General features: G+C 26.8%; 3 protein-coding genes across 6 annotated transcripts; all 3 read left to right on the forward strand.

Annotated features, from left to right (window-relative positions):
- Nucleotides 1-2,394: 2,394 nt before the first annotated feature.
- Nucleotides 2,395-10,179, forward strand: LOC145181460 (queuine tRNA-ribosyltransferase accessory subunit 2-like). 2 transcript variants are annotated; one of them, XM_090100533.1, is made up of 11 exons: nucleotides 2,395-2,755; nucleotides 4,990-5,059; nucleotides 5,611-5,724; nucleotides 5,801-5,968; nucleotides 6,256-6,349; nucleotides 8,222-8,286; nucleotides 8,367-8,418; nucleotides 8,530-8,578; nucleotides 9,383-9,580; nucleotides 9,710-9,835; nucleotides 10,001-10,179. In XM_090100533.1, exons 1-11 carry the CDS (start codon nucleotides 2,586-2,588, stop codon nucleotides 10,101-10,103), a joined length of 1,209 nt encoding a protein of 402 aa, XP_089956659.1. In that variant the 5' UTR covers nucleotides 2,395-2,585; the 3' UTR covers nucleotides 10,104-10,179. The 2 variants fall into 2 exon arrangements, 1 of the variants encoding a protein (XP_089956659.1); XR_016456403.1 differs by lacking the exons at nucleotides 9,383-9,580; nucleotides 9,710-9,835; nucleotides 10,001-10,179 and adding an exon at nucleotides 8,990-9,307 and having other exon boundaries at nucleotides 8,530-8,877.
- A 224-nt stretch (nucleotides 10,180-10,403) lies between these two features.
- Nucleotides 10,404-14,462, forward strand: LOC145182064 (uncharacterized). Of its 2 annotated transcripts, XM_090100536.1 has the most exons (5): nucleotides 10,404-10,664; nucleotides 12,810-12,863; nucleotides 13,083-13,173; nucleotides 13,310-13,526; nucleotides 14,323-14,462. In XM_090100536.1, exons 2-5 carry the CDS (start codon nucleotides 12,822-12,824, stop codon nucleotides 14,357-14,359), a joined length of 387 nt encoding a protein of 128 aa, XP_089956662.1. In that variant the 5' UTR covers nucleotides 10,404-10,664; nucleotides 12,810-12,821; the 3' UTR covers nucleotides 14,360-14,462. The 2 variants fall into 2 exon arrangements, with proteins under 2 accessions (XP_089956662.1, XP_089956664.1); XM_090100538.1 differs by lacking the exon at nucleotides 14,323-14,462 and having other exon boundaries at nucleotides 13,310-13,530.
- Nucleotides 14,411-23,998, forward strand: LOC145182063 (mitochondrial thiamine pyrophosphate carrier-like). Of its 2 annotated transcripts, XM_090100534.1 has the most exons (9): nucleotides 14,411-14,548; nucleotides 14,627-14,703; nucleotides 14,800-14,851; nucleotides 15,629-15,695; nucleotides 22,260-22,363; nucleotides 22,478-22,547; nucleotides 23,360-23,457; nucleotides 23,533-23,754; nucleotides 23,843-23,998. In XM_090100534.1, the coding sequence occupies exons 1-9, from the start codon at nucleotides 14,411-14,413 to the stop codon at nucleotides 23,915-23,917; spliced, it is 903 nt and encodes a 300-aa protein (XP_089956660.1). In that variant the 3' UTR covers nucleotides 23,918-23,998. The 2 variants fall into 2 exon arrangements, with proteins under 2 accessions (XP_089956660.1, XP_089956661.1); XM_090100535.1 differs by lacking the exon at nucleotides 14,411-14,548 and having other exon boundaries at nucleotides 14,639-14,703; nucleotides 14,786-14,851.
- The last annotated feature ends 7 nt before the right edge of the window (nucleotides 23,999-24,005 follow it).

The raw sequence follows: 24,005 nt of genomic DNA on the forward strand, positions 1-24,005 counted from the left end.
TTTAGTAGAATTTGTTCTTCATCAATATCTAGACAATAAATACAGAAAAAAATGAGCTAAAACATTTTTTCCTTCTGCAGCCTAAAGCCCCATAATGTATCTAAAATTTTTTTTATTTTCAAACTATTTTTATAAAAAAGATTGTAATTATAAATTTTCAGAAAAATTTTTGAATTTCAAAAAAAACAATTGTTCGGAGGTAGGGTAGACCGGGGGTTGCCAATACCTTAACACAGTTTGATTTTTATAATTTTTTCTAGGTTAGTTACGATTTTGGTGAAAGTACCTAAAGATTTGTCTTAATTTTCTGTATCAAATTAATATGTAATGTTTTAAAATTATTTACATTACAAATGTTACATGAATGTTTTTCGTAATTTAAGCACAGTGTCGGTATTGCCTCGTGTGTCGGCATTTCCCCGGTCTACCCTAATAACTATCTTGATGATAAGAATTGAGAATTTTTTTTTTCAATAATGGTTACGCTAGCGAGCGATCATTTCCAAAACTAAAGCTTGTCAAAAATGAGCTCCGCTCTAACATGTTTTAAGAAAGAAAGATCTGTTTTTAATAGCAACTGAATGTAATATTTTTGTCAACATTGGTTTTGATGATATTCTTAAAATGTTTTCAAGAAAAGAAAGCACGAAAACGTCACATGTTAATTCAATAAATATTTACTATTTAACTGCTTTATTTCATTTTTAAAAATTCAGTAAAAAATAGAATACCAACGATTTAAGTCAAGACAAAACTTAGGCCTTAAAACGGGTATGGGACTGTAGCTGTTCGTAGAAGCATGTATTGTCTGGGAATCAAAAGCAGACAACTAGCACATAAGCGCAAGTTTATAGACAAAACTAACTTGAAAAAAATCCTAAATGCGTCATTGTCGGGAAATCGGTAACAAAACTTAACAAATTGTGACTAAAAGTCAAGATAAATAATGAATAATAATCTTAGCTCAGCCGAAAAAGAAACTTTATCAACCAAATTCTATTGAAAAAAAAAAATTACTTGGTATATTGAGGCTTGATTTTGTAACAGTATTTGATTTTTTAAAATGTTATTATAAAAGCGATTGATTTTTACGTACATATTCTCCTTCATAACTTAGTTCTTACCAGAAATCATGTCTCTACTAAAAAGTTGATCAAACTAAAAAAAGGGTGAAAAACATAACGATCTTTTCGTTTTCAGTGCGCCTAAGCAGAAAAGCATACCTAAGTCTTGATTGTCTGTCAGATATTACTTAACTTTGGAAAAAAATCAATCAAGGTATCAAGTCCGGCAATTACGGTGGATAATCAATTATTGCTATGCCCTCGTTATTCAGATACTCTTTTGCGACACAAAGTTTTGAGTTGTCATACAAGCTATTCGTGTTTTTTGTACCTGGCGTTGGTCGTTGCTTCTCAAGAATACGAACAATAAGCTTGAGACAGTCTTTGCCGTCTCAATGATCTGTAGCGTTTTGGTTGTAACTGGTGCTCCAGAATTTTCTTATTTTTTGGGTTCCTATATGCCCTATTTAAATCTATAAACTGATCTCCAAACATTTACGTACGAAGGATCTGAGTATGCTGCAGTAAGGGTCTGCGTCTAGGAATCGTTTTCTTGAAATAAACCGGAGCAAGCATAACAAGATTAGAAATGTCCCGGAAAAAGTTGACGAATAAACTGTCCCGGAATAAAGTTATACCTGGGACAATAAATATTCTTTCCGATTTTAAAAATTGTGTCCCGGATGTGATTGCCTCGTCTCGTCTCAAATAAAAAAAATAACTAGACGCAGATGCTTATGCTACAGTCTACTCGTCATGAATTTCCTTAACTGATTTTCTAAGTTTATAGCAAATTTAAATATCCTCTCGACAACAATATTTTAAATTTTTTTTATCTTTCATTTAAAAGTGCTAGAAAGCTTACTACACATCTTTGCATGCAAGTTTCAAAATAAAATGTGTTATGCTTATTTTGCACATTACAAAAATGCTCTTATCACATAATGCAATTCTTTGAGATTTTTTTTAAAAATTGTTATTACTTATGGATTCCTTTAGTGATTAAAAAGTTTTTTTTCTTGTAAAATCTACTCTATAGAAAAAAAAAAGCTCCCTATCCATGCAGTTTTATAATTTTGAGATTTATTGACAGTTTACAGTCCACACAGTTAACGGTTATTTTTTCCATAAAGTAGTAATAAAGTTTATAAAAAGTTAAAAAAGGAATTTAAAAAAAAATCCTTTAAGTCTTACCACCACAACCATTATTTTATGATGGTAGGATTTAAACATTTTTTTATTATTCTTATTTTTTCAATTAGCTTTGCAATATTAAACACTCCCCTCCCCTCACCACTCAGATTTTAACGGACTGTCAAGTAAAGCTATTACTGTCTCTCGAACGTCCTATCATTTTCCCGAACCTCGTATATTTTTTTGTATTGCATTTCAAAAGTTCCGTTTGTTTTGAGAACTTAGTTTATCTTTCTTCTTAATTTTTAGTTCTTTTTTTAAAGACATATACTTATATTATCTACGAACAAGCTTACTTATAACAGATAGGAAAAAATACCCTTTGAAATGAACTTTAAAAGAGAAGAATCTCTCGGGAAATTACAAATAAAAAATCAATCAATCGTTACACCTGGCTGTTTGGTTTACGCAAGAGGAGGAGTTGTCCCTCATCTAATGAATGATACTTTAAAAAGTCTATATTTGAATAATGTATGGCAGTTACCACTTGATACCATGTAAGTGACAAATTAAGCAGGCTATTACTTTTCACATTCTTTTTTGCATTAAAGTAAGATAAAGATTTTTATTTTATTAGCAGATTATGTTAAAAATTGTTCTTTCACAAAGTACATTTAAAAGACTTGAAATATCTAGATTAGAACTCTCTTTAAATTCAGAAATACTTTCTTATGGTTCAAACATGGTCAGGGGTATCATGTTTAATCTTGAAATGTTGCTATATAATAGCATTTGTATTAATTTGTAAAAAGATATTGAATTCCATAGACAGGTTTTTATTTATTTAAATAGTGCCATATATGGAGTAAATTTATATATTAATTGAATTAGAATGCAAAAAATTTAGTGACAAGATAAAATTATTTTTATACTACTGGTAATAGCCTTAGGCATGATATTATTCAAAAGCAGATGCAAAACAGTTAATGCTTAACCAATAATGTTTCAACTTTAACTAAATGCTGTTGTTATTGAAGCACCAAGTTCTGCTACTGTTAGGCATTTTTCAAGGCTTAATTATTTGGGAAACAATTTTCCTGTTATTTTCTTTTTCATTACCAATGACAGCTGACAAAATATTGAAGTAATAAACAGACAATAGTTTAATAACTAATGTCATGTTTATGGCTTAATGATAGCATATAGAATGAATTTTTAGATATGTAACTATATCTAAAAATTTCTACATACTTTTTGTCAGCACATAATGATAAGTGACCAGAGCTGCCTTTATTCATCAATGCCAATAACACTCCTCAATCTTGAGGCCTTGTTATTCCTTTAGCCTAATATGACCAATAATTTAGAAATAGAGAAATGTCAAAAACATAACATTAATAATGGTTTTTGTTAATCTTTCTTATGTATGATGTTTCATCATGCAAATACAAACTGCTTTACAGAGTAAAGAAAGTAAAGCTTTTAAAGTTAAAAGCTTTTAAGGTTTGTAAAATTTTGGTTGTTACATTTATGTAGCAAAACTTAAAATCAAAATCTATATCCTACTTGATAGTTAAGCTAGTATTAAACTCATTTTTTGAACTTTTTATTGGCAAGAGCAGGAAAAAAATAACACTAAAAATTAGAGTTTTAAAAAAGTTTTTTGAACTCTCCCCAATAGTAAGAGTATTAAAATTGCCTATACAAGTTTAGGATTTTATTACATGTTTAAGTTTTCCTCTAAAAACATAGTAAGATGCTTTGAAATATAACTGCTACTTGGTCAAAAAAATTAATATCTGCCTTAACTTCTGTTGTAACAAAGCTGACAATGTTGCTGAAAATTTTTTTTTATTAAGTATATATTTAATAAAAAAAATATCATATGGTATCAAGATATCATTCAGTTAAAAGTTATTCAAATTTTGTGATCACAATTGTTGTATTAAAACGATAATTCTTCTTTTAGTGTTGTAAACTGCTGATGGTTTATTGCTCTTGTTTTGCACAAAAGTATTAAAAGATTTTTTTTTCAATTAAAAATTGACCATAAATGATATTCTTAAATAGAAAAAAAATTTCAAAATTTAACATAAAAATGTTGAGGTTTTTCATTAAATTTGAACATTTAAAGAAAATGAGTTAATTTTTCTTTTGCATTATAGTAATTAGTAGACCAACAATAATTGTTATAAAAATTTCTTCTCTCTTTACAGTATTGCAAACTGTAAAGTTTATATTGCAGATTTAAATTTTTGTAGTTGATTCCCTTCTGGTTAAAGCAGTCTGTAATATATATATATATATATATATATATATATATATATATATATATATATATATATATATATATATATATATATATATATATATATATATGTATATATATAAATAAATACACAATGCCGAAGGGAAAACCAGAAAAACAATTGTCAAATAAAAGTTTAATTTTTAATTATGTGTAATTTATGAATTTTTTAAAATTCCTAATTGACACACTTTTTTATCTTAGGTAAAAGGTAACAAAATTACTCTTAAGAATAATCTTTCTTGTGCTGCATACCTATATATTCAAAGAGTGAGCAGTCATTTAAAGTTTAGATAAAATGATTTCTTTTTACATATTTGCATTAAATAAAAATGCTCAATACTTAAACTTAAAAAGTATGAGCTGTGTGTTGTTTTCTGTTACTGCATTATAATTCTGTTACTGTGTATTGTTCCTGTTAATACATGTCAGCTTTAAGTTAATCTTTTAGTTATGATTTAGTTAATTGAGATATTCTTTTAGTTATGATCAACCTGGTTTAGAAGTCATGCAATATTATGGAAAATCATACCATGAATTTAGTTCTTTGAAAGTAAGTAATTTAATAGGTAAATTCACTATATAATTTTTTGAATTAATTTTGTCCTTTTGCATATGCTCTTTATTTTTCTTTTAATCAAATGGTTCTGATTTGTGTAATTATCTAGTTGATTGGATATTCTATTAGGATATATTTCCTTATAGCTAAAAATTAAATTATATCTGTAATACATAGTTTTATAAGACATCAGAAATCTTGATCTTGAAATCTTGATTTTTGTATCCATACTCAAATCATTTAATCATACCACTTAAGGTTTATTTGAATTTCTCATTATTAAGGCAGTAATTTTATCTAATAAAAAATTGACTTATATGGTTGTATTTTAGGTAGGTCATAACTTTGCTATATGAAACCAATGACACATTTAAATTTGTAAATAAATATTGTTTTAACTTTTTTTTGTTGTTGCTGTAAAAATTTATTTTGGGGTTATCATTTTCAAATTCTTAAAAAGTGTTATGACATAAGTTCAAACATTGGATTAAATTTTACTATCTTTGTTTATTTTTAATCAGCTTTTTTTTTTCTAAATTTTTTAGGATAAAGTTATGTTTTTAAATTCTCAAGATAGTTTACTACAGAAGCCTTTAGAAACCTTTCATTATAATGAAGAAAAATCTACTTCCATTTGGACATCTGGAGGTCGTAGAAAGGTTGTTTTAGTTTTAGCGTTTTTAGTTCTCATGATGATGTACAATATCTTCTCATAAAAGTTTCTGATTTTTTCAGGTGACACCTGAAGATTACATGAAATATTTGGAAGTTTTTCAGTTTGATGTTTGTATTCCACCATCTGACTGTGTTCCCTCAAATCTTTCTAAAAAGCGATGTAGAAAATCTGTGGACAGAACTCTAAGATTTCTAGATGCATGCTTGAAAATTAAAGTTGAAAAAAGCGTATGATTTTTTTTGAAATCATTAAACAAATTCAATGAAAGTTTGAAATTTTCAATACTTAAAAAGAGAATACCTATTTTCTCTTTCTCCTCTCTAAAACGTGAAAGAGGTTGTTACCAATCTTTTCTATCATAAATATTTCATTTTGGATTTTCAAATATTTCTTTCATTATCTGTAAATCATAAATTGATAAATTTAAAACCAAATTTACATATTGTAAAATCTTGAGCATCAGAAAATGTATTTTTTAAAACAGAAATTCAAAAATAATTTTTTTAAATCTTAGATAAATACTCCAGTGTTGGGTGTTATTGAAGGAGGAGATAGCAAAGAAGAAAGAGAACGCTGTGCCTTGGAAATTGTTAAAAAAGATGTTGAAGGTATAAGATATACATTCATTTTTTGTATAAATTTTAATTTACATAAAGTTTTCATTTTTAATAATGAGTTCTGATGTTCCCACAATATAGTAAAAAATTTATGAGCTCTAAGTTTTTTTTTGTTAAGAATAGTGATTTTTGAATTTATGTATTTAAAAAGTTCTGCTACTATTTCAAAATAGTTATATTGTAACTAAGCAATCAGCTTTTTAAATTTTCAATTTTTGACATTCTATTTGTTTCTGCTTCCTTGCTAAACCCATAAGTCAGATGTATTTTTAAAAATTTGAAAATTAGAAAATCTATGGTGGAGAACAATATTTTTTTTGCTTTTGAAGCTTTGAGAAGACTTGAAGGATACTAATAAAAAAAACTTATTGTAAAAATTATTTTAAAAATCCTTTCAATCAATTTTTCATTTAAGATTCAAAAAATTATTAAGTATCTTAAGTATTGTTAATATTGTATGTAGTTATTAATGTTCTTTACCTTCACCACTTTTACTGCCATCTTTTTCATCATTAGTCATGTGACTGTTCAAAACATTTTTCAACACAAATAATCTTTTTTTCAACCATTTAATCAACAGATACTTTCATAATATAATAATCAGCAGATATTTTAAGAATCTTAATGTAAAAATCAGTGTTAAATTATTTAAAATACTGCTTAATGTCTTAAAAAGAAACCATAAAATTACAATTTCAATGTATAAAAATGCATTAACTCTTACCAGAAAAGATTGCCAAATAAGTAAGTAATATGAATGAAGATTTAAAATACCCTGTTCAACATGTTATTTCCCCCCTTCAACACAATAATGTTACTCCTTGACAGAGAGCACTTATTTTAGTTCTGGGATGCTTAAAATGTTTTTTGGGATCTCTATGAAGTTTTGGGTGTGCAAGGCAAAAATTAATATTGTGGTTAAACTATCCTTCCAAACTTATCAAATGTTTTGCTAACAGATATTTTCCTTACAAATTTTTAAAGACTAATGGCAAGTGCCTTTTTTGAACACAAGTCATAAGTCTCTTTTTAAAACAGTCAGAAATAAAATGGCAATCTAGTTATCAAAGAAATCATAAAAAAATGAATGTTCATCATTTATGCAGCCTTAATATTATGGCTAAAAAAAAGCTGATGCAATCAGCGTTTTTATTCAAGCAGTATATTATGATTTCTCAAATCTCAATAGTAAAGAAATCTAATGCATTCTTTGCAGTATCAAAATTGTTCTTAAGTGAAAAATTTTCATCAAATATTTAATGACCTAATAAGGCTGCACAATATGATGAGAAAAAAAAACTGTATAAGCAGGCTAATTTTATAGGTATTGTAGCAAAACAAGAGACACAACAACAAGCTTTAATTGCCTTTGAACTATTGACTTCTTATGCCATCACTGAAGATTTTTAGAAACTTTGATTGTTAAGTAAGTACAAAGCACGCTTCAATTTCAATTCTTATATTTAGCAGTAAATCAGTAAAAAAAAAAGATTTTTAGAAAAAAAAAAAGATTTTTAAAAACTTTGATTGTTAAGTAAGTATAAAGCATGCTTCAATTTCAATTTTTATATTTAGCAGTAAATCAGTAAAAAAAATGTTTCATGCAAAAGTAGTAGGTCATTAATGGTGAAGGGGACTGCCGTTTTAAATCTGCTCTTGGACTATTTCATCATTTAGTTTAATAGACATTAGATGTAATTTAAAATATCACAATAGGCAGTAAACGGGTTGTTTTGCCAAAGTAAACAAACACCATATTGTTTTAAATCTCCTTTGAAAAATGGTTTAGCTTCCTGCTCTACTAACAAGAAATAAAGCTAATGAATTGAGCTTTATTACAAAAAGAGATTTTTTTTTTTATAGGATTTGTTTTGTCTGGGTTTAACCACAATCTTCACAATCACAATGAATTACTGCATTTATGTATGGTTAGTAAAGTTTTGGTTATTGATTTAATATAAACAAGATTTAAGCACACCTAATTCATGCTTGAATTTTTTTTTAACAGAATTTTTTACCCAAAGAAAAAGTTAAGTTTATGTTTGGTATTCTTACTCCAGGTATTAATATTTTTTGTTTTTTTTTATGAATTGGAGATACTTCAATTAAATCTAATGAAGCTAAATGTGTTTCAGGAGGACATTCAAAAACTTATTTTGAAAATTTTTTAGCTGAAGTATTGAATGCAGTTGAAGTTGGAGTGGATGTTTTTGATTCTGTGTATCTTTCATAAAATTTAAAGTGGTTTCTGTTAAATAAATGTTATAAATTTTTTTTTTAACAGAAATCACTTGGGTTTTGGTTTTAATTTAACAGAAATTTAATTTAATTTAACAAAAATTTAACAGAAAGTTTTGACTTTTTATCCCATAACAACTCTATGGGATTTAAGTCTGGCTATTGAGGCGCCATTCCATGTAATTATGCATTCTTATTTTAGTAAAAATACTTAGGGCTTACTTTACTTTATGGGCATAACTGGTTTTTCATTGCAATTCTTCCATTTAATCCATGATCTTGTAAGCATCTTCTAATAGTTACAATATTTAAAGGCTTATTTTGTTCTTGTGAAATCAATCTTTAATTTTCAAATGCTCTGTTAAATGAGTTTATTAGTTTCTCATTTTTTAGTCACATGGTTCCCCAATGTTTTGCTTTTGCAGTTGTTAGCTTCTTTACATGTTTCCAGAGTACTCTGTACTGCTCCCTTGTAATGTTTCTGCATAGTTCACCTGATTTATGCAAAGTAACGTTATATTCCTAATATTGCCTATTGTTACACAACATGTATTCAATTGTCATGTACTTAATAGTAAATAAAAAATTGACTGGAGATAATAATTTGAACATGTTGTTTTCAATTGTTTTCTTAAAACATCTCCGTGGATTTGAAATAGTGTTCTTAATAGTTCTCCTCAAGAAAGAAGTTTTGATGATTGAAAACTATCTTCCACTTTTCAACAAGCAAATATAAAATAAATATTTTTTATAAATTATGATCAATAGTTTTCTTAACTTACTTAGTATTGCATATGACTGCACTGAGCGTGGCTGTGCATTATTTTTCAAGTTCAACACAAAGAGAAAATACATTGAAACCAGCTATTCCAGTTCAAATGCTAATATTTGCAATCATAGTGGTGTTAAAACAAAATCAAAAAATCACATTTCAAAATGTGGCAAAAATCTTGAGGATTTTGAAATAGATCTGCATGAGAACAGGTTTACTTTTTTTTCCCTTTGGTATGGTATGCTTTTCCCTTATTGCATGTATTTATGTTTTAAAAGAGTCTTCAATCAATTAAAGTTTTTTAAGAAGTTTAAGCGTTTATATTTTCTTACATTTTTCAGTTATTTTGATGATCTTCAGGCCCTGGTAGATGGCTGTTCATGCTATTGCTGTACTCATTATACTAGAGCATATATACATCACCTCCTAGTTACTAAAGAAATGCTTGCTTCTGTATTACTTATGATGTAAGATGCTTTATTTAATTTTTTCAGTCTTCATTTAAATATGATATTAAGTTACATATAAGTAAAATAAAAGTTGAGGTTTAAAAAGTCATATAAACTTAACAACACACTTTATTATTCGTGTATTTTGATTTTTATACATATTTATTATGTTCAAAATTTTAGACATAATCTGCATCATTGGATGAACTTCTTCAAAGAGATCCAAGTTTCTCTGAAAGACAATAAAATTACTGAACTGAAAGAAATAATTTTAAACCAAAGATGATAATTATGAAATGTAGTTTTTTAACTTGCAATTACAAAAATTACAAAAACAATTTTTTAGAAGTAAAAAGGAAAAATGTTTTTATTCATTAACTTTTTACTTATACATTAGTCTTTTTATTATGTGTGTGCATGTATGTATAGAAAAATATGCATATAGACACACATGCACACGCAATGAACATTTCTATTATATCCAATGCTCTATATCCACTTTTTAATGTGAAGGGATCTTCATTAGGCTTTATCATAACACCAATACCACAATGCACTCAACTAGAACTTTCTCTTCTTAACTAGTACATCCTTTCTTTTTATTTCTGTTACAAGAAAAAAGTCTTGCCTGAGGACTTCAAAGTTTACAAAAACAAAGTCTTTGAGTGATTGCTCCTTTCAACTCACTTATAACAAAAATTGAAAAGAAACTATTTAAGCCCTTTATAGGGGTTCATCAGACTCTACATACTAGGTAGAAATCACAACTGCTCCATTTTCTGCTTGCCATGCTGAAGTATGTTAAAGATCAATTTGAATCCTGAACCCACCAAAGAACCCAAGATAGGTATTTGTTTTTTAAATTTAGTTTGGACATTTGGTTTTATCATACTCTCTGGCAACCATATCAAACTAATTCAGATCTAAAAGAGTATCAGCTATTTCTCTCTTTTCCTCCACATATACACACACATACATATTTCCTTGTCCCACATATATATATATATATATATATATATATATATATATATATATATATATATATATATATATATATATATATATATATATATATATATATATATATATATATATATATATATATATATATATATATATATATATATATATATATATACATACATACACTGCCGCTCATGGAAGTTAGGACAAAAAATATTTTTTCAAAAGAACAATATTAAAATGTAATAACGTTATAAAATTATAAACTTATATTAGTAAAGTTTATGTTTATATATAAATAAATCAAGTTAAATAAAATCTGTATAAAAAAATTCTAAATTATGTTATTTTAATGTAAATACATTAAAATAACATAAATTGTACACGCAAGTAAAAAAGTAAAAAAAATTTAAATTGATAAACAGAGAACCCAGAAATATATTAAATTCACGTATAAACCTGTATTTTACATTGATTCAAATCTTTTAAATTTGTCATTTAACAAGTATTTCTATTATTTACTGTGTTTTTATATGCAGATATTTTGTGTATTTTGTGTTAGTGTTTTAAAAATTTCAATTGCAGAAGTTCAAAGGTATAATTAAATTTTTTTTTTTTAGTGTAAATTCAAAATATTGCAAAAAATATGCCTAAAGGTAAGCCAATAAGTGTAGAAAAAAGGGCAGCAATACTCACTTTGCTTCAAGAAGACTATACAGTTAGAAAAATAGCTGAAAAGTTAAATCTGAGTAAATCAACAGTTAGCTATACAATTCGTCGATATCGAGAATCTGGAAGTTTGGAAGACAAATCGTCCAGGTCCTTATCGCATAACAACAAAAACTGATGAATGTCGTATAAAAGTTATCAGTAAACGTAATCGAATGTTAACTGCTCCACAAAAAACAGCTATTTTCAACTGTGATAGAGAAAAAAAAGTTTCTGTCAGTACAATCAAACGAAGATTGCAAAAAGCTAACTTGCATGGTCGTGTTGCTTTCCGAAAACCATATCTACGAAAAGGTAATAGACAGAAGAGATACCTTTGGGCACAGTTCCACAAAAATTGGACGATGGATGAATGGAAACAAGTACTCTGGACCGATGAATCAAAATTTGAAGTTTTTGGAAATAAGCAAAGAGTTTACGTCAGAAGATCTGCCGAAGAAAAAATGCTTACTCAATGTCTGGTTCCAACAGAAAACCATGATGAAGGCTCTGTGATAGTTTGGGGTTGTTTCTCTCTGGATGGAGTGGTAGATTTGCGTAAAATCGATGGTATAATGAGAAAAGAACATTACAGAGATATCCTGGAAACAAGTGTGATCCCTTCAAGACTTCGATTAATTAGAGATAATTTTATTCTGATGCATGATAATCGCCTTAAACATACTGCATTGTTATGTAGAAATTATTTAAATAAAAAAAAGCTGAAGATGTATTAAGTGTAATGACCTGGCCTCCCATAAGCCCAGACCTCAACCCCATTGAGTTACTATGGGATGAACTGGATAGAAAAACTAGAACTGTATGTCCAACGTCAAAATCTCCTTTATGGAACATTATAGAACAGGAATGAATTAATATTCAGAAAGAAACAATTAGAAAGTTAATTGAGAGAATGCAGAGGATAGTTAAAGCAGTTATTAATTCAAAGGGTGGTTTTTTTGACGAAAAGAAAATTTAATTATTGTAATGGTTTTTGTAAATTTTTATAACATAAAACTGACTAATAATATAGTTTATCTTGAGAATGTATAAAAAATATAATCTTTATTAACATAAATCAAAAATTCTATAATGTAATTACATACTAATATTGCTTTTTTGAAAAAATCTCCATTGTCCTAACTTCCGTGAGCGGCAGTGTACATACAGCAGAATAAAAAAGTATATCTGACATGAAGTTTTAAAATATTTTTTACACATTTTTTGATGTATATTTAGAATATTATCTGAAACAATTCACTTTTATTTTAATTCTTTTGCAGAAAATTCTTGATGTATCTAAAATAAATGTTTTTTTAAGAATAAAAAATAAATGGCTTCTATCAAAGATAAAAAGTACCCAGCTGTTTCTATGGTATGTATGTATGTATGTATGTATGTATGTATGTATGTATGTATGTATGTATGTATGTATGTATGTATGTATGTATGTATGTATGTATGTATGTATGTATGTATGTATGTATGTATGAATGTATGCATGTATGCATGTATGCATGTATGCATGAAGACAAAGTTGTTATTGTTGTATAAGTGTATAATATTACTTTAGAATGCTGCTAACATCTTTTAGTATGGCCCTTACAATGTTCGATCTCTTATTCCAAATCAATTAATGCTATGGTGTTCTTGTGGCTTAAGCAAAAAGCAGCCATGGTGTGACGGTAAAATTTATATGTTATTTTGAAAAGAGTATCAGGCAATCATACATCTTGAAATAATTTATTTTACATCATATTGATATATAACAAAAATCATAAAATTAAGTATAAAAGTATTTTATTTTTTACTGTGTTTTAGGTTCACATAAAGGGACTGATTTCATTCCCTTAAAATGGCATGTTCCTTCTCCTTCGCAAACTGTTTATCAGATATGTGCTTGCAAACATACAAAATCTCCTCCATTTTGTGATGCTACACATAATTATTTGCCTCTAATAGTACTTAATCGCCAAAAGAACTGTTTACATGCCCATGCACACAAGTTATGCACTGGATGTGGTAAAGTTCCAGATTGGTAAATTTTTTGATTAAAGATACTTTATGTATATTAACAATAAAATGAATGGTTTAAATGCATTTTTTAGACATTTATTACTTTTATTTTTTTTTTACATTTATATTATATTCACTTTTACTGCATAAAAGTTTTACTAATTTCAGTATTAAGTTTAAGTTTAAAACTAGTGTTTTATCCAGGATAAAAAAGCTCCTTCTAATACTTGATTCCAATCCTTGATAAGGTTTTTCAAAAGTGTATACAAATTCTAAATGAATCTCAAAGGAGTGCTAAAACACTCAAATGGAATCCCAGAAGTCTACAGAAGTTCTATAGGATTTTAAATAAACCTTTTGACGTTGCTTTTTGTTTTAAAGAGATTTTTTTGTTTTTGTAAAGTTTTTATGAAGGTTTGAGTAAAGTTTTGAAATTTTTAAAAGAAATGGTTTTTTTTCTTTTCTTTTAACTTTTAGAAAAATGTTCTGTAACCATTCAATTAATTTTTCTTGTAGTAATCATTCGAGTCATTTTTCTTAAAATTATTTATTATGTAATTTTTCGTGTAGTCAATAAATAATTTTTTTTATAGTAATTTTTAAAATATTATGTTTATTTTTTCTTGTAGTATTTAAGTAATTTTTTTTTCTTCAGTCATGCAAGTAGCTCTAAAAAACTTATCAATTTAACGTAAAATTTTAATTGATACTTTAAAAATCTATTACAAAGATTACTAAGAATAGAACAAAGTTCATTAAGAATTTTGATGCAATTTAGAATAATTTTTCAGTTATAATTTGCTCAACTTACTTTCTAGTCAAGAATATAAAGATGTTTACCAGATGAAGCATTAAAGTTTATTAACTTGTTGCAAAAAAGAGGCACTTGTTATTCAGTTATAGTAGATGGGAGAGAATGGTAGTGTGAAGAAACTTAAACCAATTCACTACACCATTGCAGGTGCAACATCTGGTGCTTTAACTCGCATTATTAGTCAGCCACTAGATGTTTTAAAGATACATTTTCAAATAAGATCTGCCAAGGTCAGTAATATAATTTTAAAAAAAACATTTTCATGTAAACTATTTTCCTCTTTAACAATTTGCAGATTATTCTTTTAGATAGCAAAATCAAACTGCAACAGCTTATATAGCACAATAAGATATATCTTTCAAAATGAAGGAATTCGTGCTTTTTGGTGAGACTGTTGTCTTCAGTGTAGAAATATTTTTGTTTATACTCTGTATAATTTGTTTATTGTTCGTTTGCTTTAATTTAAGAATTATTTATGTAGGAAAGGCCATGTTCCTGCTCAAGCACTTTCAATTACCTTTGGATCTCTCATGGTAAAATTTTTATGATAAACATCAACTTAAAAGCAACAGCGAAAGTCATTAATATTGTTATTTTTATACTAATTGTGAGTTATTTTTTAGTAATAATAGTTTTATCCATGGGCACTGCCTTTGTTACTAAAAAAAAGTATTTTTGGAGAATAATTTGGAGCAACAGATTTTCTTTGACATCAAGAAAAAATTTTCTTCATTGAAATTAGTTTTTGACATGAAACTGGAAATTTATATGAAACTCTATTGATTATGGCAAATGAAATTAAATGATATGTATTTAATCTTTGTAACTAATTTAGTCACATAACTGTTCTTTTTTAATTACCCCTTTGAAAAGTTAAATTAAAAAAAAAAAAAATCTTTATATATAACACAAATCAGTTTATAAATATAGGTTTTCAAAAACATTTATCTATACAATTTAAATCATAGGTATCAATGCTTGTAAATTTAAAATATGGGTATCAATGTATACCTATTCAAAACACTGGTATCAAGGCTTACATTCAAAGTTAATGTTTTAAGGTTTAATGTTGCAGAATTTTTGTGAGACTTTGGATAATAAAAACAAATATTTTTTGTCGAAATATAAAATATTCATTTTACACAGTTACCAGTAGTGAGAAAGAAAAAAAGACTTCACATTTTATCAAAAAAAGGCAAATGAATGTGTAATTAATAAAGTTATGTAATTGCAACTTTCAGAAGTTAAGGTACTCTTCAAAAGGAATAAATGTAAATAATTTGTTAAGTTTTACTTTTTTTTGTATATAGTTTACATCTTATGAAGTCTTCCATTCATTGAAATACTTCTCCAATAAAAGCATAACTTATCCTGCAGGTTTGTTTTATGTTAAGTTGTTAGCTAATTTTATTAATTTGTTGTTAAGTCTCATTTAAAACAAAAAATTATAGGTTTAATGAGGATTTAACCAGCAATTCTTAATGTGTTGATACACTACAGTTTTTAACTTAATCATTGATCCTTAATGTGTTGATAAAGTACAGTTTTTAACTTAATCATTGATCCTTAATGTGTTGATACACTACAGTTTTTAACTTAATAATTAACTTTAATGTGTTGATACACTACAGTTTTTAACTTAATCATTGATTCTTAATGTGTTGATACACTACAGTTTTTAACTTAATCATTGATCCTTAATGTGTTGATACACTACAGTTTTTAACTTAATCATTGATCCTTAATGTGTTGATACACTATAGTTTTTAACTTAATCATTGACTTTAATGTGTTGATACACTACAGTTTTTAACTTAATCAGTGATTCTTAATGAGTTGATACACTACAGTTTTTAACTTAATCAGTGATTCTTAATGTGTTGATACACTACAGTTTTTAACTTAATCAGTGATCCTTAATGTGTTGATACACTACAGTTTTTAACTTAATCAATGATTCTTAATGAGTTGATACACTACAGTTTTTAACTTAATCATTGATCCTTAATGTGTTGATACAGTACAGTTTTTAACTTAATCATTGATTCTTAATGTGTTGATACACTACAGTTTTTAACTTAATCATTGATCCTTAATGTGTTGATACACTATAGTTTTTAACTTAATCATTGACTTTAATGTGTTGATACACTACAGTTTTTAACTTAATCAGTGATTCTTAATGAGTTGATACACTACAGTTTTTAACTTAATCAGTGATTCTTAATGTGTTGATACACTACAGTTTTTAACTTAATCAGTGATCCTTAATGTGTTGATACACTACAGTTTTTAACTTAATCAATGATTCTTAATGAGTTGATACACTACAGTTTTTAACTTAATCATTGATCCTTAATGTGTTGATAAAGTACAGTTTTTAACTTAATGATTGATTCTTAATGTGTTGATACACTACAGTTTTTAACTTAATCATTGATCCTTAATGTGTTGATACACTACAGTTTTTAACTTAATCATTGATTCTTAATGTGTTGATACACTACAGTTTTTAACTTAATCATTGATTCTTAATGTGTTGATACACTACAGTTTTTAACTTAATCATTGATCCTTAATGTGTTGATACACTACAGTTTTTAACTTAATCATTAACTTTAATGTGTTGATACACTACAGTTTTTAACTTAATCATTGACTTTAATGTGTTGATACACTACAGTTTTTAACTTAATCATTGATTCTTAATGTGTCGATACACTACAGTTTTTAACTTAATCATTGATCCTTAATGTGTTGATACACTACAGTTTTTAACTTAATCATTGATTCTTAATGTGTTGATACAATACAGTTTTTAACTTAATCATTGATCCTTAATGTGTTGATAAAGTACAGTTTTTAACTTAATCATTGATTCTTAATGTGTCGATACACTACAGTTTTTAACTTAATCATTGATCCTTAATGTGTTGATACACTACAGTTTTTAACTTAATCATTGACTTTAATGTGTTGATACATTACAGTTTTTAACTTAATCATTGATCCTTAATGTGTTGATACACTACAGTTTTTAACTTAATCATTGATTCTCAATGTGTTGATACACTACCGTTTTTAACTTAATCATTGATCCTTAATGTGTTGATACACTACAGTTTTTAACTTAATCATTGATTCTTGATGTGTTGATACACTACAGTTTTTAACTTAATCATTGATCCTTAATGTGTTGATACAGTACAGTTTTTAACTTAATCATTGATTCTTAATGTGTTGATACACTACAGTTTTTAACTTAATCATTGATCCTTAATGTGTTGATACACTACAGTTTTTAACTTAATAATTGACTTTAATGTGTTGATACACTACAGTTTTTAACTTAATCATTGATCCTTAATGTGTTGATACACTACAGTTTTTAACTTAATCATTGATTCTTGATGTGTTGATACACTACAGTTTTTAACTTATTCATTGACTTTAATATGTTGATACACTACAGTTTTTAACTTAATCATTGATCCTTAATGTGTTGATACACTACAGTTTTTAACTTAATCATTGATCCTTAATGTGTTGATACACTACAGTTTTTAACTTAATCATTGACTTTAATGTGTTGATACACTACAGTTTTTAACTTAATCATTGATTCTCAATGTGTTGATACACTACCGTTTTTAACTTAATCATTGATCCTTAATGTGTTGATACACTACAGTTTTTAACTTAATCATTGATTCTTGATGTGTTGATACACTACAGTTTTTAACTTAATCATTGATCCTTAATGTGTTGATACAGTACAGTTTTTAACTTAATCATTGATCCTTAATGTGTTGATACACTACAGTTTTTAACTTAATAATTGACTTTAATGTGTTGATACACTACAGTTTTTAACTTAATCATTGATTCTTAATGTGTTGATACACTACAGTTTTTAACTTAATCATTGATCCTTAATGTGTTGATACACTACAGTTTTTAACTTAATCATTGATCCTTAATGTGTTGATACACTACAGTTTTTAACTTAATCATTGATTCTTGATGTGTTGATACACTACAGTTTTTAACTTATTCATTGACTTTAATATGTTGATACACTACAGTTTTTAACTTAATCATTGATCCTTAATGTGTTGATACACTACAGTTTTTAACTTAATCATTGATTCTCAATGTGTTGATACACTACCGTTTTTAACTTAATCATTGATCCTTAATGTGTTGATACACTACAGTTTTTAACTTAATCATTGATTCTTGATGTGTTGATACACTACAGTTTTTAACTTAATCATTGATCCTTAATGTGTTGATACAGTACAGTTTTTAACTTAATCATTGATTCTTAATGTGTTGATACACTACAGTTTTTAACTTAATCATTGATCCTTAATGTGTTGATACACTACAGTTTTTAACTTAATAATTGACTTTAATGTGTTGATACACTACAGTTTTTAACTTAATCATTGATTCTCAATGTGTTGATACACTACCGTTTTTAACTTAATCATTGATCCTTAATGTGTTGATACACTACAGTTTTTAACTTAATCATTGATTCTTGATGTGTTGATACACTACAGTTTTTAACTTAATCATTGATCCTTAATGTGTTGATACACTACAGTTTTTAACTTAATCATTGATCCTTAATGTGTTGATACACTACAGTTTTTAACTTAATAATTGACTTTAATGTGTTGATACACTACAGTTTTTAACTTAATCATTGATTCTTAATGTGTTGATACACTACAGTTTTTAACTTAATCATTGATCCTTAATGTGTTGATACACTACAGTTTTTAACTTAATCATTGATCCTTAATGTGTTGATACACTACAGTTTTTAACTTAATCATTGATTCTTGATGTGTTGATACACTACAGTTTTTAACTTATTCATTGACTTTAATATGTTGATACACTACAGTTTTTAACTTAATCATTGATCCTTAATGTGTTGATACACTACAGTTTTTAACTTAATCATTGATTCTTAATGTGTTGATACACTACAGTTTTTAACTTAATCATTGATCCTTAATGTGTTGATAAAGTACAGTTTTTAACTTAATCATTGACTTTAATGTGTTGATACACTACAGTTTTTAACTTAATCATTGATCCTTAATGTGTTGATACAGTACAGTTTTTAACTTAATCATTGATCCTTAATGTGTTGATACACTACAGTTTTTAACTTAATAATTGATTCTTAATGTGTTGATACACTACAGTTTTTAACTTAATCATTGATCCTTAATGTGTTGATACACTACAGTTTTTAACTTAATCATTGATTCTTAATGTGTTGATACACTACAGTTTTTAACTTAATCATTGATCCTTAATGTGTTGATACACTACAGTTTTTAACTTAATAATTGACTTTAATGTGTTGATACACTACAGTTTTTAACTTAATCATTGACTTTAATATGTTGATACACTACAGTTTTTAACTTAATCATTGATCCTTAATGTGTTGATACACTACAGTTTTTAACTTAATCATTGATTCTTAATGTGTTGATACACTACAGTTTTTAACTTAATCAGTGATCCTTAATGTGTTGATAAAGTACAGTTTTTAACTTAATCATTGATTCTTAATGTGTTGATACACTACAGTTTTTAACTTAATCATTGACTTTAATGTGTTGATACACTACAGTTTTTAACTTAATCATTGATCCTTAATGTGTTGATACAGTACAGTTTTTAACTTAATCATTGATTCTTAATGTGTTGATACACTACAGTTTTTAACTTAATCATTGATCCTTAATGTGTTGATACACTACAGTTTTTAACTTAATAATTGACTTTAATGTGTTGATACACTACAGTTTTTAACTTAATCATTGACTTTAATATGTTGATACACTACAGTTTTTAACTTAATCATTGATCCTTAATGTGTTGATACACTACAGTTTTTAACTTAATCATTGATCCTTAATGTGTTGATACACTACAGTTTTTAACTTAATCATTGATTCTTAATGTGTTGATACACTACAGTTTTTAACTTAATCATTGATCCTTAATGTGTTGATAAAGTACAGTTTTTAACTTAATCATTGATTCTTAATGTGTTGATACACTACAGTTTTTAACTTAATCATTGATCCTTAATGTGTTGATACACTACAGATTTTAACTTAATCATTGATTCTTAATGTGTCGATACACTACAGTTTTTAACTTATTCATTGACTTTAATATGTTGATACACTACAGTTTTTAACTTAATCATTGATCCTTAATGTGTTGATACACTACAGTTTTTAACTTAATCATTGATTCTTAATGTGTTGATACACTACAGTTTTTAACTTAATCATTGATCCTTAATGTGTTGATAAAGTACAGTTTTTAACTTAATCATTGACTTTAATGTGTTGATACACTACAGTTTTTAACTTAATCATTGATCCTTAATGTGTTGATACAGTACAGTTTTTAACTTAATCATTGATTCTTAATGTGTTGATACACTACAGTTTTTAACTTAATCATTGATCCTTAATGTGTTGATACACTACAGTTTTTAACTTAATAATTGACTTTAATGTGTTGATACACTACAGTTTTTAACTTAATCATTGACTTTAATATGTTGATACACTACAGTTTTTAACTTAATCATTGATCCTTAATGTGTTGATACACTACAGTTTTTAACTTAATCATTGATTCTTAATGTGTTGATACACTACAGTTTTTAACTTAATCAGTGATCCTTAATGTGTTGATAAAGTACAGTTTTTAACTTAATCATTGATTCTTAATGTGTTGATACACTACAGTTTTTAACTTAATCATTGACTTTAATGTGTTGATACACTACAGTTTTTAACTTAATCATTGATCCTTAATGTGTTGATACAGTACAGTTTTTAACTTAATCATTGATTCTTAATGTGTTGATACACTACAGTTTTTAACTTAATCATTGATCCTTAATGTGTTGATACACTACAGTTTTTATCTTAATAATTGACTTTAATGTGTTGATACACTACAGTTTTTAACTTAATCATTGACTTTAATATGTTGATACACTACAGTTTTTAACTTAATCATTGATCCTTAATGTGTTGATACACTACAGTTTTTAACTTAATCATTGATCCTTAATGTGTTGATACACTACAGTTTTTAACTTAATCATTGATTCTTAATGTGTTGATACACTACAGTTTTTAACTTAATCATTGATCCTTAATGTGTTGATAAAGTACAGTTTTTAACTTAATCATTGATTCTTAATGTGTTGATACACTACAGTTTTTAACTTAATCATTGATCCTTAATGTGTTGATACACTACAGATTTTAACTTAATCATTGATTCTTAATGTGTTGATACACTACAGTTTTTAACTTAATCATTGACTTTAATGTGTTGATACACTACAGTTTTTAACTTAATCATTGATCCTTAATGTGTTGATACACTACAGTTTTTAACTTAATCATTGATCCTTAATGTGTTGATAAAGTACAGTTTTTAACTTAATCATTGATTCTCAATGTGTTGATACACTACAGTTTTAACGTGTTAATACAGTTTTTAATTTAAGATTACATAGTCTTTAAGAAATTATTTTTTTAAATGGCTTTTTTTCTGGAGAAGACAAAAACATTTCAAGACCTTGTATGTTTCTTTTCAAAAAGATTAAATGTAATGATTTTCATTTAATAATTAAAAAAAAGTGTTTGGAGTTGGTTTTAGTGTTTCATGATATTTTTGTTTCATTTATGAGTACATTACTTGAAGTAAAAAATTTGGGTGCCATTAGTTTAGTTAGTTACTTATTTTACTTTTGAGGCACTTGCTTTAAATTAAATACACATTGTACATTACATTATTTTTTTATTTGTTTTATTCCCCTCCACTTTATATTAGGATATTTTATAACAAACAGTTGAATCTATTTTATTTCAGCATATGATTTTGTTTGTGGAGGGCTTGCTGGCATGTTAGCAACATCAGGTTGTCAACCATTTGATGTTATCAGAACAAGGTTAGTTGCACAGGACACATCAAAGGTGATTTTAATTTAGCTTTAAGATTGTTAAAACAGTTTGGTTTTGTGAAAGTTCTTTTCTAAAAAGCAAAAACAATATAAACAATAGTAATATTAAAATTTTTTTCCGTAAAAGGCAAAGAGAAAGCTGTTTCATTCTGTTGCAGTTCTTTATAAAGAAAGCGGGCCTAGAGGATTTTTTAAAGGTATAAATATTTTCTAACATTTTTCCACGAGTTATGTAGACAATTTTTTTTTGTATTCTAAAATTATGTAGACAATTTTTTTTTTGTATTCTAATATTTACACACAAAAAAATTCTATGTGGTGGGATGCCAACAAAAGCATTTAAATCCAATGAAACTAATTCATAAATTTGAAGGAAAGAGACTCTCAAAGGCAGTTATCAAATCTGTGAATTGTTGCTTCAAAGGCATGAAAAAAAGTTACGTTTGTGTAGATTTACAACTGGGAATCAGAATTTAATTCATTGCAATAAGTCCAAAAGAAAGAAATTATGGGTTAAACAGCTATCTGCATCAATGGTAAAGAAGAATATTTGCTGGTGTAAGGTCATGGTGTGTATATACTACCAATTATTTTGATTGATCCAGAATGACCTTTTCAATGACATTTTCAATGACTAGACATTTCATTTGATTATTGTCAATGTTTCAATTCTTATGAAGGCATTTAAAAATTGGTTGATGGCTGGATAATTTCAAAAGAAACCAAATTCTTTCCCTAAGGGGATTTGTTACTTGAAAATTTGGAAAAGCTAACCATCAAAAGTACCTTGAATGAATTTTAGTCAACTCTTTATTTTAACAACACCAAAAAAAAAGACTTGTTCTAGTACCCAGTAGAATTAGATTATGAATTAAAGCATTTGAAGAATTTATTTTAGCAGTCTAAAATATTCATGTATTTTAGACTGCTAGAATAAATTCTTAGTTATCAGTTGTTTCAAAAATAATTAACAATTTTTGTTAATTTTTTTAACAAAATTTTCTTTCAGGTTTGTCTCCAACATTAATTGCAATATTTCCTTACAATGGCATTAGTTTTGCTTTATATGGATCACTGAAAAGAGCTTGGCTTCACTTTTCTCCAAATGTAAGTTTTATCAAATCTGTTGTTTTATAAGGAGCTTATATTAGAAATCTCAACATGCGCTTGTTACTGTTACAGAATAAAGAGACACAATTTTCAAGACTTTGTTGTGGAGGACTAAGTGGTCTTGGAAGTAAACTAATGCTTTTGCCATTTGATACTGTAAAAAAACATTTACAAGTGCAAGGCTTAAATGAGTACACTAATGAATATAGAGGAATGTTTCATTGTTTTAAAACTTTAATGCGGAAGAATGGAATTGTTGTACTGTACAGTGGAGCTTCTCCTGCGGTTTTAAAAGTTAGTATCCATATTATCTTTGAATAACTACTTGTTGTCATCCATAACTTCTTTTTGGTAAATAATCCTTTGTTCTGCTTTTTTGTAGTCAGTGGTGGTTGTAGCAGCAAGTTTCAGTTCCTACGAACTTATTTGTGATGTATTGTGTTGCATTGATCCCTAACTATTAATAGTGCTTTTTATTTTTAAATTTTGTATCAGTTTGTTTAACTTGCCCAAAAATTGATATTTATTCAGTTTTTAATTTTTGT

This window comes from Hydra viridissima, unplaced genomic scaffold (genome assembly GCF_058129835.1).
Source record: "Hydra viridissima isolate aposymbiotic clone 2 unplaced genomic scaffold, HvirCarnegie_v1 scaffold_10, whole genome shotgun sequence".
Lineage (NCBI taxonomy): Eukaryota > Metazoa > Cnidaria > Hydrozoa > Anthoathecata > Hydridae > Hydra > Hydra viridissima.